General features: G+C 34.0%; 1 protein-coding gene and 2 pseudogenes across 1 annotated transcript; 1 reads left to right on the forward strand and 2 right to left on the reverse strand.

Moving 5' to 3' along the window:
• Window positions 1-644: 644 nt before the first annotated feature.
• LOC146929531 (uncharacterized) lies at window positions 645-6,291 on the reverse strand (annotated as a pseudogene).
• Window positions 6,292-9,191: 2,900 nt separating this feature from the next.
• On the reverse strand, window positions 9,192-11,700 carry LOC146929532 (replication protein A 70 kDa DNA-binding subunit C-like; annotated as a pseudogene).
• Window positions 11,701-13,773: 2,073 nt separating this feature from the next.
• On the forward strand, window positions 13,774-18,750 carry LOC146929533 (protein THYLAKOID FORMATION1, chloroplastic-like). The gene is made up of 5 exons (XM_085701414.1): window positions 13,774-14,108; window positions 15,946-16,213; window positions 16,917-17,133; window positions 17,865-17,980; window positions 18,490-18,750. Exons 1-5 carry the CDS (start codon window positions 13,904-13,906, stop codon window positions 18,551-18,553), a joined length of 870 nt encoding a protein of 289 aa, XP_085557540.1. The 5' UTR covers window positions 13,774-13,903; the 3' UTR covers window positions 18,554-18,750.
• Window positions 18,751-18,820: the final 70 nt, after the last annotated feature.

The raw sequence follows: 18,820 nt of genomic DNA on the forward strand, positions 1-18,820 counted from the left end.
CACATCACATGACAAAAAATATCTTTTTAAGAGAATCAATTTTACGTGGAAAATATAGAATACTTAATTTAAAGATACAACACACTATCAAGCTGATGAGAACTAAGTGAAAGCCACAAAAACCACTCATACATCAGCAACTAAAAGGCAATCCCTTAATAGACCAAATGGCACAGTATAATATTAAGACTAATCAGGCATCAAATTCATGGTATGTCCATTGGATAAAGCAAAAAAAATAATTGAGCCATTGTAAATGCACATGGAAATTAGAACAACAAAAATAGTAAATCACAATTCTTAATCACCAAAAGATCAGATCTTCAAACAACAAACTTACATCATCTTAGATGAAAATAACAATTACATAAACACCAATATCACACACACATACCTACACAACATGATATGGAGTCATTCAACACCATACCATATGAATACCCAAAATACATTAAAACAATCATCACTACCCTCTAATATTAAACATCTAGTGCAACCCCATATGGTCACAAATTATACAAAAGTACAGGGTCTTTAACACAGCAAAACAGAGGTCAACGACAAACGCACATAGGCGCATCAAAATACATACTGCAGACCGGTCATTATACATTGCTAATCACACTGAACAACTATATCATGCACTAAACACCGGGAGCATCACCGGATAGCTTATCAAACACGCTGAGCAGTTTACGCCTAGCCATGAGTCTAACGGACTTCCTGCTTGCAGCCACAACATTAGATGAACTAGGGGACTTGCATATCTTCTTCAATCCGCGTCTCCTATACACAATCCTCTCAAGAGGGCACACACGTCTCACAGCAGGTGGTGCGCGCAATGCAAGCACTGGAGCTGGACCTTTCTCCTCGAATGATGGCTGGAACATGGACTACACCACAATAGCATGTAAAACCAGTTAATCAACGATAAGAGTTCGAAACAACAACACAAAAAGATCACACAAACCTTGTTAGGAGTATAATCCCTTCCTTCATCGTAGTATGATCTGATAAGTCCGCTATCATTAGATACACGAAAAACATCAAAGCCATAGCCAGGAAGGAACCTTGTAGCTGGATTTTTTTTAACTATGAACATGCACCTTCTCCCACTCAACTTTTCTAGTTGACCACGTGTCAGAGGCATCTTCCGAACCTGAAACAAAAACAAAAGTCTCTTCAATTAAAACATTAAAAACCATTGCGTTTGTGATGCAATACACCAACTAACACTAACCATAAAAGAGAACTTCAAAGAAGATACTCCAAGAAGAATATGGTCCAGTATATGAAACATTGCAGCACCACTTTCATCCTCGACAGATATTTCAAACCTAAACCTAACAAATTAAAAACCACACATGCAGTTAAATTAAATTAATAAGTGCATGATGCAAATTAAATAACCATCTGAACAATACTCCAAACTCCATACTTTGGTGTGACGTTGAAGGAAGTACGGTGACATACATCACAAAGGTAAAATCAAAACTCATTCCCCATGAAACTGTTGCATTCACAAACTGGATAAAACCATTGATCCACTCTAACAAATCCACAAATACGCCCACATACAACAAAGTAACCAATTTAGGTGTGGCCAACAACTCTTTGATAGTTTTCTTAGGGTACATCTTGCAAAAAGACAGAGACACATCCTCACTCATTCTCATATTTGGTTAGAGTTTCATAATAGGGGATTTTGGATCAGCAGTTAGCAATCTATATTAAAAAATAAACGATCAAATAGTTAGCGACAATCACGCTATACCTGAACACCAGAAAATAAACACATGGCATAAAATATAAAACTACCTATCCTGAAACTGGGTTACTTCTCGTATGGTTGGATTAAAATCAAGTTTTGTAATATCCTTCTCGCCACACACAACAGGAGTTCCTTACATACATGACAAATTCAATAACTTAATAGAAGTGAAAAACATATAAATTCTATATAACACAAAAATACGTATGAGAAAAAAAATACCATTTTCACCAATAACTCTGGCAAATTGCATCACAACAATAGGTAACCTAAGGTAGACCTTCTTAAGCATATCATGGAATTGTCCAATGTACTTACCAGTCAGTGCACACTCGAACTTAGACCTATACAACATTAATTTAAAAAAAGAATTATCATATGATGCATTCAAAAAAACAATGTAATTTCATTCAAAAAAATTCTTACCTTTCATCAGTTAGCTCAAACTTTAAAACACTACTGAGACAATTAGTTGAGTCAGGAAATACTCATGATGCATGGCAGTCAATAATCCTATGACATCTAAAAAAACAAACGTTGCAGCTCATAGATTAGTAACTCTAAACTTCATTATAAATCTCAAAACACCAAATATAAAAAATCATTTCTGCTCACTAACCAACTGCATGCTTGTAGCCACGAGTCTTCTTCAACAGATCAGGTGAAGAAATCAGCGATAAGCGGCATTCCGGGATAGCATAACATCTAGTTGCAAGCAGCTCAGTATCAGGATGAAAAACGATGCGGTATGGGCCAGAAGTTGACATGAAATCCTCCAAGTTTGGCAACACACTGAACGTGGTAATGACATAGACACAGTTTTCCACCAACATTGGCCTAAAATGTTCAACACAATATGCAGGCACAGTAGCATGCATACGACACCTCTACACAACACACATGGTTTAACTCATGAGATACAAAAATACAGCAATTAACGCTATGGAATAGGCACACTGCATAGAACAAAACACTGTAAGTATATTTTATACCTCAACATCCATCAACAATAACTCAGTTGAGTTTACCCTACCAGGAATGAGTGTACTCTCCACATCCCATGCACGCAACACTCTCACAATTATGGACCAATTAGTTCTATTGGGCTCAAGTGCAACCAAACGTGATTAGGCAAAGATCATATTCAACAATTTGTTTTTTTAGAGTTTTTAGATAAGGTAAATGGACGAATAAATAACTACTTGGCTAAATCCTCTATGGAAACTATACTTAGAACGTGCCTTTGTAAATAAGAACCTCAAGTACGACTCTTATAAGTGAACATATGTTTTTTATATATAGAAGGCCAACCTTTTGTGTTCCACCACTTTCCATACAAAAAACAAAAACCACTACAAAATAAACAATGAAATAAAGAGATAGAAGAAGTGGACATCGATGGTCCCACGTGGCACCCACAAACCCTGAATAATAGCAGAGCAATGAGTGTAAGAGTGGGGTTCAAAGTTGAAATTTTAACTCACTGTGAAAAAGGCTACTGTAAAAATAACGTGCAAGATAGTGTAGTTAATCCACAAAAGTTTGTGCACCAAACCACTGTAACAACAGTGCATGTTGTACATATCCATCCCAAATTTGGAAAATGAATATGCATAAAAAACAATAGCATTTGGGGAAACGCCATTCCATGAATTACATCGCTCCATGAAAATAACGCCACACCCAAAAAAACCAATGTCATGCTTAATTCTTTTAGACGCATAAATTCTCCAATTTTTTTAAAACAATTTAAATTCATCATCAGTTTTTTCAACCAGTCATCAATATTCCTTTTCTTCTAATAATATAATGACTATATTTAATTTATTAATATTAATATTCATCCAAACATACCAGCAAGTTGGATCCAATCAAATTGTATTCACATTCCTAATGAAATTCATGGCGTGTATAAGTCTTAATATCAATGCTAGAAGTGACAATAGTGAACACAACCAATTAGCAAGAGCAATCATGATAAATTCAGAAGAAAAAAAACCAATCAGATGTCACCTCACACCACTTACTTTGGAAAGATGTAGAAACTATTGTAAAGGATGACCTAAGAAAGATGACATCAAATATAATATTAAATGAAGAAACCCACTTGGGTTGGCCTGGTGGTATTGGCTTGGGTCTTGGGAGTGTGCTCCTCCGCAAGGTCTCAGGTTCGATTCTCTCCGGTGCCAATTTGGGTGGGCTATTTAGCTTCTTCAAAAAAAAAAAATTAAATGAAGAGATGTCACCAATGGCACCAAAAACCAATGACACAAAAGACATTGTCATACATACCAATATATATGTCCATCGTCGATATCTTCAATTATCTATTAGAGAAAAATTACGGAATATAAATATTTTACAAACATTCATTGAGATGAATCAAATAACATATTATACAATAAATTGATTTCATATAATTTTTTTTTTACGTGTGATCAACTGACATACCAAGTTAAACTCGCATATAACACACACATATCCAATGCAACAAAAAAATTTAAACTGAAGGAATAACGTAGTAAGGAAGGAGGCTGGAGTGATATTTGCTTCTAAATTAATGTGCCAGAACTTGGTTAAAAAAATAAATTTCTATAAAGAAGCAATAATGAAGCTGGGAGTAGACTCATAAGGTAAGGAAGATAGATACTAATTTCCCTCTAACCTACATCAACAGTAAATATAGACTCATTAGTCATTCAAACATATATTTTAATTGCTAAAAGAAGTTATTATATAATAATATATTGTACGTCTCTTTCTTGTAATAATACACCTATATGACATGTAGTGGGTACAAAAGACTGTACATACTTTCATTAAACTGTTCATGAATAATAAAGAACATGACATTTATGGATCAAATGATGTGTATATTTTTTTTAATATATTAAATAGTTATTTAGTTGGGTTTTTTTTTAAAGATAATTGGGTTATAATTACAGGTTACATATCATTTACATGATAACCATATTGTTAATACATAAATTAAGGATATAACTTTCCTACAGACGAAAGAAAAAATTGCAATAAAAAAAACTGAATAAATAAGGGCCTATTTTTGTGTCTCATTGATCATACCTAACACCAATAAAACATTCACAAATAATGTACCATTAATGGGAGAAATTTTCTAATAACACAAGACCACTGAGGCCACATTTTATTCCAAACTATATCCACAACAAACACATTAGCTATTACATATTTAGTAACATACATGGATACAACCACGCCAACACACCAAAACGGCCACACTCAACTGACATGCCATGAGGTTAGGCAATAATATCACACATTCATTCCCAAGCTACAAAAGACGAATAAAAAAAGGAAATTAACGACAAATTGGCCAGTGAATAGATCATTATTTGCCCAAATAAGGAAGAAACCCCTCTGATCTTTCAATCAATGGAGACCTTGGACACTTTGGAGGAACTCTGACCATAGCACACCACATCATCATCATGGACAGCAGAAATCTTCCTCTTATTTCCATTGCTTGCCACAAAATTTATCTCATTTGTCCAGGGGATCATAGGCGACACTGGTTCAGCCTTCTCAAGGTCATGGCCATCACAAACAAATAACTCATTAGGAATACCATAGTGAAGGTTGACTTTTCCACATGAAGTTTCCTGAAGAAAAAAAAACACAACCAATAATAAAATACAGGACGTCACAATAAGAATCTCAATTAACAATCCTTACATTAAAAACGCACAACACTATACATGCCAATTTTATATATATATATATATATATATATATATATATATATATATATATATATATATATATATATATGGGACACATTGAACTCCAAAATCCTAAACAAATAAACATCCTCAAATCAATTATGTATTGCCAAAAATTTAATCACGCAAAAACATAAACAAATATCAAATCCAACTTACATGACATATTAAATCACGCTGGTAATGATTGATAAAATACTCAACTAAGAAAGGATCAGTGCAAACGTCCAACACTTCATAAACAAACGACAATGGAACATCAGGGTCAATCTTTTTTTTTGTAGCTTGAAAATAAGGCGATCACCAAAATAATTCTCCATTTCATCCGGAAAGATTGATGAGCCTTCGTTCTACATCAAATATTTCAAGCAAAAAATGTTAGCCAATATTGCTAATACGTATGCAAAAAACAACTAATGCAACATATGTCCAACAACCATTGAATCAAGCAAGCTATATGTCTGAAAAGCCAGCTTTCTAACAATGTCATCGAAAAGCACAAAAATACCACTTCAACACCAACTTCACCAGCCTTGATTTGAAGCCTAAACCTACATCGTATCCATTATACAAAACATAAAAATAAATACAGGGAGAAACAACAAAATTTTATGTACACAAAGAAAAGCATTGTGTCACTTTTGGCAATTATTTTACACTAAACCTGGGTTCTAACACAGTCGCTTCATCAGGATACCACATATCAACCCCCTCAACCACATCAAAAAAACACGCAACTACAACACCAACACCCTCATCCATTGAGGATACAAAATCCTGGAAGTTTTTTAATTTGTGCTCTCCAATAAAACTTTTCAAATTACTTGCCATAGCAGTTCGCATGTTTACATGGCGCTCTTTAGAAAACACCATTTGAATGTTCCAGCTAGAAAACTAAAGTTTAATCTTTGAATACAATGGCAAGCACAAGTCACATATATATAGCTTAGAGAACACATAGGGTCACATAATGCATGATAGATCACGTACATGCACCAATAAAAATTCAAATAGTTCAATAATTAAACATGGAGGGAAAATGAACAATATACTATTTGGAAAGTAGAACAATAATTCCAAGACAAAAACTGCAAAAAACAACAAACATTTGGACCACACCAGTACAGTGAAAGTACAATTCTATAGTTCAATGCAAACCCAAAAAAGAAAAAATTAAAGAGAAATTGGACCATTCGAAACCTTGATATCTCAAAAGAGAGATACACATCAATTATCAATTATTATCACACCAATATACAAATAAAATTTAAAACACCGTCTGAGTAACTTGTTTTATTTTTTAGAATGACACTTGGCTCTTGAAACAAATAGGCTTAAATGCTCATTTGGTCCCTTAACTTGATTTCAAGTATCGGTTTGGTCCCATAAGTAATAAAATGTCTATTTAGGTCCCTTAACTTTATTTAAATTATCAGTTTGGTCCCTTCTGTTAATTTCATGCAAACAAACGTTAAAATTTGGTCTCTTAACTTATTTAAGTAGTATGAGTTTGATCTCTTAACTTATTTAATTAGTATTAGTTTGATCCCTAAATTTAACTCAGATACAAATTAATAAATGTGGTACTATTAAATAATTCTTGTATGTTAATCAATTATTAATTGAATAAATTTTTCCTGTTGTCTGCCTTTTTTGATGGCGATGAATCCACCAAATGGAGATTGTCATTAATTATAGTAACATGTGTAAGGACAAAATAGATGTGCCTTTGTTCTGATTTTCATAAAAAATGACTGAAGACAAAACTAACAAATCATGCATATGGAATTGATATAAGGAGGTGATGACGCGTCAAAAAATCCAGGAGAAAATGCAACATAAACACAATATAACCAAATTAAATAGTTAAGATACAATACACAAAATTACAAAGCCACATGACAATTATACAAACTAAAAGTTCAGCTACCAGCACACAAAGTTACAACCCACAACAGTTGTCCATCGATGTAAACTGCAAAAATAAAGAAAAATTAAATGACGACATGTTGTGGAGACTGGTTCCCCAGAAAGCATGATGACAAGGACACACACATCAAGCTCTGATTATAACTAAAACATGGAATCCTCAGAAGGCAGTCCAAGTAGATGCTGAAAAACAAAAACACACAGCAAACGTTAGGACACAACGCAAACAAATATTCAAAAGCAAGAACTTAAGAACAATCCACCATAGCAGACTAAACCAGGTATAACCCATTAACAACACAAACAAATATCAAACCATAAATTCAACATAAACTTGAACAACTCGTCAAGTAAAAGTAGAATTTCGTAAGATCTGACTTCAAACTAACACATCCAAGCAACATCATTGCTAAAAATGTTTCATCAAAATTTATTCAACAATCAAAGTAACAAAAATGAAGATAATGCAAAAAGCAAACAAAGTGCAAAAGCAAACATAAAATGCTATAGTGAAATTAACGAAAACGATAACTTACACGATGAAGGAATAGTTGAATCAGAGTAGAAAACGTCAAAACACACCAATAGCTTTAAGATCGCGACCAGTACACCGATAGAAGTGTTTAATTTGATGAACAAAACCCTAAAACAACATACAAATGAAAAAACACATTCACCACTACCCATTAGATCTTGACCCGAGCAACCCATCCATGTCTGTACGGGCCCAAACCCATTATACAACCCAAAGATAATCCAAACAAAAAAGAACATTAAGTACATCTAAATTAAAAATACACCCAATACTAAATTATTAAAGGTTAATAGAAAACACTACAAAAATAATAAAAACGACCGCATCAAGAACAATTTCTAGGACTAATTCTTAATTAATGTCCCTACCAAAACAACATGTTATAGCACATGCCAACCCTAATAAGGGCAAAACGCCAAATATATATATCCCTAGGTAAATAAACCCGATTTCTTCAATATTGATTACAATTATGAAAAATAAGATAATGACAAGTATAGTGATGCAAATGAGAAGAGACTTGGTCATTGTGAAAACGTGATTGTAAGGGATGGAGTGGAAGCATAGAGGAGAGAAATGAGCATATTTATAGAAAGATTATACTAAAATTCAATACTGTTACGCATACTGTTATCATTATTATTGACGTTACCGTTTAATACACTATACATGACCGTTGATCATTGAAAAACTCACCCTAAGAATACCCTACATGGAGACCTAGCTAATTTCCAAAACTATAGCCATCTGATGCATGCCAAAATATCTAAGGCATAAAGCTGATATCTATAAAACCAATGGTCGGCATAATTTACGAAAAGCATGTATATTTTAATTTTAATATATTACCATGGATCTTACAAAGGAAATAAGCAGATAGTGGACATTTAGATACATTGCCAACTAACACAACACAAAGTTGAATTAACATAAACCAAAAGAAAACCACATCAGTGACACATAAATAACAACAAACTCGTTTGATGGAGCATGGATATATTTGTTTTCATATTTTACATTTATACAACATCGAATAGTATCAATGTTAACATCCATATGCAACCACCATTATCAAGCAACATACATCCAATAATTATACAATACACAACATTGGTTCACCACATGCATGAAACAATTTATTGTTATAGTACAGGCCTCATAGACACTACCAACAAAGAATAACACACACAGAATAAGATCACTTTGAACGCTTCCTACTCTTAGCACATCTGTGACTCTCATTGCCAGATTCTTCATCAAACATCTTGCCCAGATTACGCTTTGGAATAGCCAACTCATCCTTATCAGCAAGTGTATCGTCATCATCACTGGCAGGAGTACCAATAAAATCAGACAATAAATGACCAGCTCCAACATTGTTTGAATCCTGCGTAGAATCCCCCAAAGTAACAACATCATCAGCTCCAACAATGTTCGTATCCTAGGTATCATCCCCCAAAGTGAGAACACAAGCAGAAGATACATGAGAGGAAGTACCATGCTCAAAAGCAGTCCCATCAACCAAATCACAACCAGCATCCAAAGTTGTCTGAGGGGATTCTTCAATAATCAATTTTCCCTTTGCAATAGACTGTTATGAAAAAATCACAAATGTCTCAACACATATGGATACACACACATTAGCAAGTTACATTAATATTCAACAACACAAAAAAACAGTAACCTTTGTGGGTGTATAATCAAATCCATCCAAAGCAAATTTGGCAATAATGGTATGGTCACCACAAACCCTTTTCACCCTATAGGAACCATTAAAAAACCCAGTAGCCATAGTAGGTTTCTCCACCTTGAAAAGAAAACGTTTACCTTTTAAGCATGACAATCTCAGGAGGATAAGAACCAGCACTATCAGCCTACAAATCACACATACAAAACCATTAAGCCCCAGCACATATCATTCCAATTATATAAACCAAGTTCATTTTCCAAATAAAATACTTCCCACAAACCTTGGAATTGGAGACCAACACAGAACACTGTTTTTCAATGAGATGATGGGCATCATTGTCAAACAAAACAAACACAGAATCACCAGTGCCATCATCAACCCTTAATTTTATCCTATACCTAAACAAAAAATAAAAATAAACACTTACATTTGACAACATTTATAAATTATACCGTGGTAAATAACAAAATACATTTCATTACCTAGGAACCATATGTATAACATGCTTGTCACACCCTTTGCAATAGTATGCACCAGAATCAACAACAACACTCCTATGACACTCGCAAGCAGGATACCACCACTCTTCTCCCTCCACAAAGCCACTCACAAGAGCACTCACAACAAACAAACCATCTTCATCAGAATCAAACAACTGTGCTATAGTTTTTTCGGATACATACAGAGGAAATCCTCCTCAAGAGAAGGCTTTGACTGACCACCAAGCACACCAACAGATGGAGGAGATTGGATACCATAGCTAATCAGTCTACAATCAAAATACAACAATTACACATACAAATATGTGTATCAAAATCTAAAATGCAACACCAAAAAAAACAACACAAATCATGCTTCATACCTGTCCCTGAAAGCAACAACCTCAGGGACATCAGGATTAACTAAAAGCCTTGTAGTATTCTTAACATTCTGCAAGGTAACCTTCTCTGCATTAAATAACAATCCACATAAACTACACATTGCAAACGAAGAACAATATCAACAAATTAAACCCACACATAAAACACACCTCTAAAAATTTTCACTTTAGCAAATTGCACGACAACAACGGGTAATCCATCAACCCCTTTAGACATGAGTCTATTCCACGATGCAGCATAATCACCAAACAAAGCGCATTCAATCTTGCCACTGGGGACATAGAGACCTCAGACAATATATACAAAAAATAAGATACAAAAACTCCATGTCAAACATCAATATATAATCACCTATGGTCAGTTATCTCAAAGACAACCATCCTAGTGATATTACCATCCCTCACATACTCTCTCTCTTCAGACACAGCAGTAACCAATCCTATAACATCTACATCACAAACACCAGTTTCAAAACCAAGGGAAAAAAACAAAAACAATGAATATGACTGCATCACAAATTCAAGACATGAAAATGTTAAGGAATGTAATGTAAATTTTGAAAACAAATATGCATACCAACTAAGAAATCATACTCCACCGTACGAATGGAAACATCCACAATGGATGTGAAAGATAACCCATACATTGGAATCAATGAGCTTGTGCATGGTTGTAATTTGGTAGTCATCTGAAAAACTATCTTGTATGGATGCATAGCTGCACGATATGACCCAGAACTGGGGGCAACAGAGAAGAATGATATCTTGTACACCTCACCTTCCTTCAACCTCCGGCCAAACACATAAATGAGCTGTTTTCTAACAGTTGCCTGAACCTTACAACCCTGGACAATCAAACACCACAAAACTGTTAGGTAAAAAAACCATTAAATAAAATATTACATAGAAGGGTCATTGACGAATACCATTTCATCTAAGAGAACCATCTCAAGTGAATTAGCTTGATCAGGCTTCAAGAAGGTTGGAACCTCCCAAAGACGAACCACTCTAACCTTGATCCTCCATGCCAGTCGACCAGGAACAATCTCAGACACTGAATCAAGTGACTTATCCATGCTAACTTCCAAGCTTGTCAAGTTATCAAAGGAATGAAGATGAGTTTGGGAATGCAATCAAACCAAACACACAAACCAATTATATAGAGTGTCGGAAGCAAACACCACAACAACAAAACAAAATTACAATCAGCACTAAAATACAAACCCACAACAGTAAAAAAAAAATCTAACCCCACCACCAACGAATAATGGAATTGTACGGAAGAATTACCGGGAAATCCGTCCAAGCAGAAACCCTTTATCTGAAAAATCCAAATTAAATTCCTGCACAATCCGTATCAACACCAGGATCTAGCAATAAACCCATGCAAAAAGTCTTCCAACAACAGCTTTGAAATAATCCATCAGATAACGACAGAGAAGATGAAAAATAACAAGCCCTTTATCTGAAAAATCCAAATTAAATTCCTGCACAATCCGTATGAACAACATGATCTAGCAATAAACCCATGCAACAAGTCTTCCAACAACAGCTTTTAAATAATTCCTCAGATAACGCCGGAGAAGATGAAAAATAACGACCCACCACAAAGTTGGATCTTACGAATTTAAACCCTCCTACAGTTTGGGTACTCACAGAACAGTGAAGCTCGCTATGTTAAGATTATAGATATGATGTCTGCATGGTTACAGAGGTGGCCTTGAGGGTGAGCTGGAGGGACAATAATCGAGAGCACCATTTTTTTTAGAAGCATCAAAATTATTATTTTTAATTAGTAGGTAGTATTATTTAGATATATTTATTTTTAATATGTTTTGATTAATTCTATTGAAAATATAATTTTAAAGAATCTTAATTATGAATGAATCTTGTGCAGCATAAGATGTAAGAAGAAAAATATTTAAATAATTAAAAAGGCACAATTTCATCTTTTCGTCTAGGGCACTAAATATTTTAAGACCGGCCTGCATGATTAATCTTGGTCATTATAGCAATATTAATGTGTGAGCTGCATCAACACATTAAAGGCAGCCATTGTCATAGCCAAATTTTTTGTTTCAGCCATTACATGTGTTTCCTGCATCGTGTGTTTTTTTTTTTCCACATTTATATTTTAAAATTCGGATGTGCAAACTTCATGAAAAAGGTATTTAGCCACCGTCACCGATTCACTGTGGCTAATTTTTCCCCTTTCTAAAGTGATTTATGGAGAAAAACATTTTTGTCTTTAATCTTCGATGAGTATAATATGAGTGTAATCATGCAACTCAGCTCCACCTTGCTTGTTTAGGTGAAATAGCCAACAAATACCTTGCACGGCTCCTTCATGTCTTGATATATGATTTATTGCGGGTTTTAGAAATAAAACAAAACATAAAAAAAAAGTGATGTGTGGATTCATTTAAGTACTAAAAAATAGATGTTTCTATTATAGATAATAGATGCTTTAAGATTCGAATTCATAATTTTTAACTTTTTAATTCTTTTAATCTTTTAATTCATTTTTTGTAGTAGAAACAAAATTAATACGTTTCATTAATAATTATAGAGTACAAATCATGTGGTACAATACAATTGATATGGAGATTGGGAACTAGGATGAGATAAGGATGCCCTAACTATGCAATGTGCAATCCTATTTACTTGTCTTCGAATAAACGACATTACAAAGTTAAAATAACATTGTGGAAACCGAATGAAATAGCCGTGTTGGGATTTGTAAGAGCTTATTAATAATATATATAACTTTAGTTATATTTTTGGTCAAAATAAAAAGTTTAGTTATGTAGGAGTTTTTTTTTTTATTTTTACAAAAGTTACTTAAGAGAGTTAAAAGATGAACACTCTCTATTTCGTTCTATATGTATTGAACTTTTAAGGGAATGTTGAAGAGTGCTCATAAGACATTCATTTGGATGCAATTTTTTTTGGTCAAATGAGTGTTTGGGGTTTGAACCCCAGTCCTGCATATAACATGCAATATCCCTATCAACTGAGATAAGCTCACGAGAATGTTTTAGATGCAATTTTATTCAATTATATTATTATTATCATTAGCATGGGCACACATGTAACACTGCCATTGGCTGGGTAGAAAAATTGACAAAAATTTCAACATGACACGAAATGGATAAGCTTTTGATTTTGATTTTCCATGTAATCCACATAAACCTCACTTTCCTAATGACAACACTCATACACACTCAGTCACATAAGCAACTCTCCCTCTGAATTTTCATTCATTTTTTCTCCCTAAATAAATCTCATTCTATTCTATGCCGGAAAATTTCTGATTCCGGCCACCACCGTCTAAATTCCGATGGCCGCCGTAACTTCTTCTTTCTCATTCTCAACACTCACTCAATCTTCTCAGAGGAAATTAACAACACTTTCTTCCACTCGCTTCTTTGGTTCCGATTCAGATGCGGGTCAGTTTCGTCTGAGCATATCGTTACGCTATGCTGGAGTTCGAACTTCGAATTCAGGTTTCAAAATGGTTGTTCGGTGTTCCTCTTCTGTGTCAGGTTTGAAATAAAAAATGAATTTTTATTTTTTATTTTTATGATTTATGCATTTCTTTTCATTTTTTTGAGAATTTGAGGATTGGTTTTTTATTCATATTTTGTCTTTAGAATTTGATGTTTTAATTTGAAGTATATGGTTGTGAAATTTTCGTTTCAATTTAGAGTGGAATGGGTTGGATTATATAGAATTTATTTTATGAGGATCACGTGTTTGATGCTTGGTTTGACTTAAAATTAAGAACTGGCACATTGACGCGGAACATTCTCAATTGAACTTTGTTGTTGGACTTCTTGCAACCTGCAAAACACTTTGATTATGTTTGGTTATGAAGTGACAAAAATTGTTTTCGATTGAATTCATTCTGTAAAATTGGTAAAAGTGATTTATGTTTGGATACATTCTTGTAAAAGTGAGTTGAACTATAAATTTGTATGTAAAAATCAATTCTAGAATCAAAAGCTACAAGTCATAGCTTCAACAAGTAGAATCAATTCAGGAGGCAAAATCATTTCCACTCGAAAGCAACCAAACATGTCAGAATCAATTTTTGCCCCTCTACAAGTGGAACCAAACATACACATAATACATAAGATTATTTTATTTGTTTGATTGTGCATGAGTTTTTCCAATGATCTTTGAATCCAAGTTGCTCCCTTTTATGCTTGAGCTTTGCGGTAGATATTAGTGTTATTAATCTCGGATAACGGAGGGTAGCAACCGACAGCAAGAACACTTAGTGAGATAACAGATAGTAGCCCTTTATTTTATAATTTTTACTGTATACATAAAATCTGAATTAGCATGCTCTATATTATAAACACTGATGCTCCAAAATACAAGACAGCACCAATATGGACTGCACATAAGTAATAGTTAATGTGGCTAAATAAGGAGACAACACAGACATAAAGCCAACACTCTTGAAAATAGAACACACACATCTCAGGAGAAAATACATTTCGTTTTCTCTGAAATTTTATCTCTGCATTTACTTTACTTGATATTTTTAGATTGGCGCCCAAAATGCATAAAAGGGACTTGCTATTTGTGGAGTGGAACTCCTTTTGTTTGCCACATTTTAAGATGTTCCAATAAAATACACTGGCCTATATAGGGCAAGGAAAATAACTTTCTTCAGCAGAAAAGCTTATAAAAGCGGCTTTTTAATGTACACAAATTATTGCAATTGATAGCATTGAAGTTGTTCTTGAACTATCTTTTATGTGCTAGCTCAACAGTAAGAGTTTGGCCTTGTAACCTCAAGGTACCGAGTTCAAACAACCTCGGGGACGGTTGTAAAATGGCCTTTGTCACTTTAATTAATTAATAAAAAAATTCCCCCTTGCCCAACTTTTTGTTTAAAAATGTTGTGCTTGAACTACTTTAAAAATTAGATGTATAACCTTATTCTACAGTTTCACTGTTATCAGTGTATGCAATTGCTTTTAGTCTTGCGTAGAATGTAAGCAACATATTTTCTGACCTCAAAATTCTGTGGATTGATACCAACTTTTGTTGTGTCCCTGAGAAATTTTCCTGTAAATATCAATCTGAAATCTTTGATTCTCTTTCATACATGACAGTGTGTGGTTTAAATATAATCAGCAGGTGATGCGGTTTTAAAAATAAAACGTTCTTAGAAATATGTGTGTGTGTGTATGCTTCTATGTGTAAGTGATCATTTCCTTTTATCAAGATAATACTATGTTGTGAATAGTTCTGAATTCGGTTCCTAAATTGCAAATTCATACTTCCAAAAGGGAAAAGAAATAAAAAATAGAAAATAAACCTTGTTATCAATACTTAGTCATGGATGTCTACATACTTGATCTGCAGACCCTCCAACTGTTTCTGAGACAAAGTTAAATTTTCTCAAGGCATATAAGCGACCAATACCTAGTATCTACAACTCTGTGCTACAGGAGCTCATTGTCCAGCAACATTTGATGAGATACAAGAAGTCATACCGTTATGATCCTGTATTTGCTCTTGGCTTTGTCACTGTATATGACCAACTCATGGAAGGGTATCCTAGTGATGAGGATAGAGATGCCATCTTCCAAGCATACATTAACGCATTGAAGGAAGATCCAGCCCAATACAGGTTAGAACGAGTGTTTGTATGTCTGTGTGTGGTTTTTGTTTTTAAGTGGTTCCTACACCATATGTTCAACTCAATGATTGAAATATAATGGCTGTAAGTCTAGACTGTGTTAAATCATATCACCAAGAATCTAATGCCGGATTTGGGGGACAATTGCGAGCTTTCCAAACATGATTTTGGAACCCCAAATCCCGTTCAAGCAGAGCTACAAATTGTATTATCTGTCTGCTACATGATTTCGTCATTTGTGAATCACTTTTGGTTTGCTATACTATATAGTTACTTGTACTAGTTGCTCAAAATATTTTTTAGAGTTAGAGGAAGATGGTAGAATTAAATCACTTCCTCCTGCTTAAATTATTAGTTCTTGTTGATTCTTCTATAGTTTTTGATAATGTTGTAATTGGAAGTATAGTACTAACAGATCATGAAAGCATCATTAATGTCCTCGATGATTATTGTTAAATGAAAAACATAATCTAATTTTTTGTACGTATGTCGACAAAATAGTGGAGCGAATTAATTTTCCAGATACAAATTTGCATCTCATGAAACATCAATTAAGTTAAAAGACTCATGTAGCATTAGTGCAAGTATCAATGTCTTTGGATTTTTATGTTATATCCTAGATTTGATTTTGAATAAATGTCACTTACGAATTCTTTGGCTTACATCAAAAGATCTTTAACATTGACCTGTGCAGAGTAGATGCACAGAAGTTAGAAGAATGGGCTCGTGCTCAAAATGCAACTTCCCTGATTGAGTTTTCATCTAGAGAAGGAGAAGTTGAGGGGACTTTAAAGGATATTGCAGAAAGAGCGGGTGGAAATGGGGATTTCAGTTATAGTCGTTTCTTTGCAGTAGGCCTTTTTCGTCTTCTTGAGTTAGCAAATGCAATGGAACCAACAATTTTGGAAAAGGTTACCCAATTCATTTAAGTTGTCATGATATATTGATCCCAACTTAGTCCAATACTTATTTTGTTTTTACAATTCGAAGTTTAATCTATCAAGTCAAGTTGTGTTCACCAGTTCTAGAAAACTAATCATTCACGACATTCCAATTCCTATTGCCAACTTATTTCGTTAGCTGAAGTGATCAAATTGCTTTGATATCTTGATCTTTCTTCTCCATGTTCAGGCTTCATTAGAGGGGTTGCTCCCATAATTTCCTTTATTTACATAGAAAAATTGATTTCACTATTTTACTTCTGCTGAAACTATTGCATTACTTGGTAACTTTGAAGGAGAATGCTGCATTCATCGGTAATAAACATTTAGGATGGACAAAAATTGCTGGTAAAGGTTCTCCATGTTCAGGCTTCATTAGAGGGGTTGCTCCCATAATTTCCTTTATTTACATAGAAAATTGATTTCACTATTTTACTTCTGCTGAAACTATTGCATTACTTGGTAACTTTGAAGGAGAATGCTGCATTCATTGGTAATAAACATTTAGGATGGACAAAAATTGCTGGTAAAGGTTAAAACTACTAATATTGAGTATCATCAGATGATATGACTATCATCAGACTATGGCATTGCATAAGATTCTCTGAATGTCAAGATTGTGAAAGTGTCTATTCTACCACTAATAATTTTTGTGTGTGGCTGGGATTATTTATCAATTAACATCTGTGTCAATTCAACAGCTTTGTTCGGCTTTGAATATCAACAAAAAAAGTGTTGATCGAGATTTGGACGTGTATCGCAATCTGCTTTCTAAGTTGGTACAAGCTAAAGAGCTGCTCAAGGAATACATTGACAGGTAAACATAAACCTTGCAATGCTATTAAGTTGTTCTCACTTCTCGGGTTTTCACCTATGATATATATTTGAATGTAAAATTTGTTGAATTTATTTTTTCCATATGCTACATTTAGTCTTCAGTGTCAAATCTACAAAGTCATTAGCCCTTGAAGTTCAAGATTGAATCTATATTCTAATCGTCCTTTTCATAAAATTGAGATCACAAACTTTCAAGTAACATACTAGTAAGAATGTTTGATTTGACTTCTAATTGAAAATTAAGCTGGTTACCTATTTACTAAGTTTTTCAGTTCAGGGTTTAGGAAAAGCATTATTTTCTAAATAACCTTTTTCAGAAAATATAATAGTACAAACGCGCTAGTGATATACTGAGAACTTGGCATTAGTTTAAGTTTAACTGCTTCAAAATCATTTGATACCTTAACCTAAATTTTCGACATGTTATGATTATAACTTGCTTGGTTTTGCGGCTGGATTTTGATTCTTTCGAATGATCTCTTACTTCAGGGAGAAGAAGAAAATAGAAGAAAGGGCTGAACCACAAAAGGCTAATGAGGCCATTTCAAAATGATTGGGACAAGAGAAGTTTTCTAACATGATCACCAGATAAAAATTTGGTTTCCTCGACTCACCTTTTGTTCGTTCTGGGAAACTGATATCAGAATGGGGCACTTTCATGATATTGGTTTTGCATAATGTATTTATTGTATCTTTTGTTGTATCAAGTTATACTCAATTAATTCACACGTTCAGTACAATTTTACATAATTCATTTGTTCGGTCGCGTACCTGAATAATGAATTGGATTTTCTACAGCCGGTTACGCCATACAACCCGC

The sequence above is a fragment of the Medicago sativa genome, chromosome 4 (genome assembly GCF_051527215.1).
Source record: "Medicago sativa cultivar Bolivia chromosome 4, Bolivia_mono, whole genome shotgun sequence".
Lineage (NCBI taxonomy): Eukaryota > Viridiplantae > Streptophyta > Magnoliopsida > Fabales > Fabaceae > Medicago > Medicago sativa.

What these genes read in the sequence shown, in the direction of transcription:
- LOC146929533 (XM_085701414.1), top strand. Translation starts at nt 13,904, where the DNA reads ATGGCCGCCGTAACTTCTTCTTTCTCATTCTCAACACTCACTCAATCT. An exon ending in GTGTTCCTCTTCTGTGTCAG is followed by an intron (nt 14,109 to 15,945) that starts GTTTGAAATAAA and finishes CTTGATCTGCAG; the next exon opens with ACCCTCCAACTGTTTCTGAG. An exon ending in GAAGATCCAGCCCAATACAG is followed by an intron (nt 16,214 to 16,916) that starts GTTAGAACGAGT and finishes TGACCTGTGCAG; the next exon opens with AGTAGATGCACAGAAGTTAG.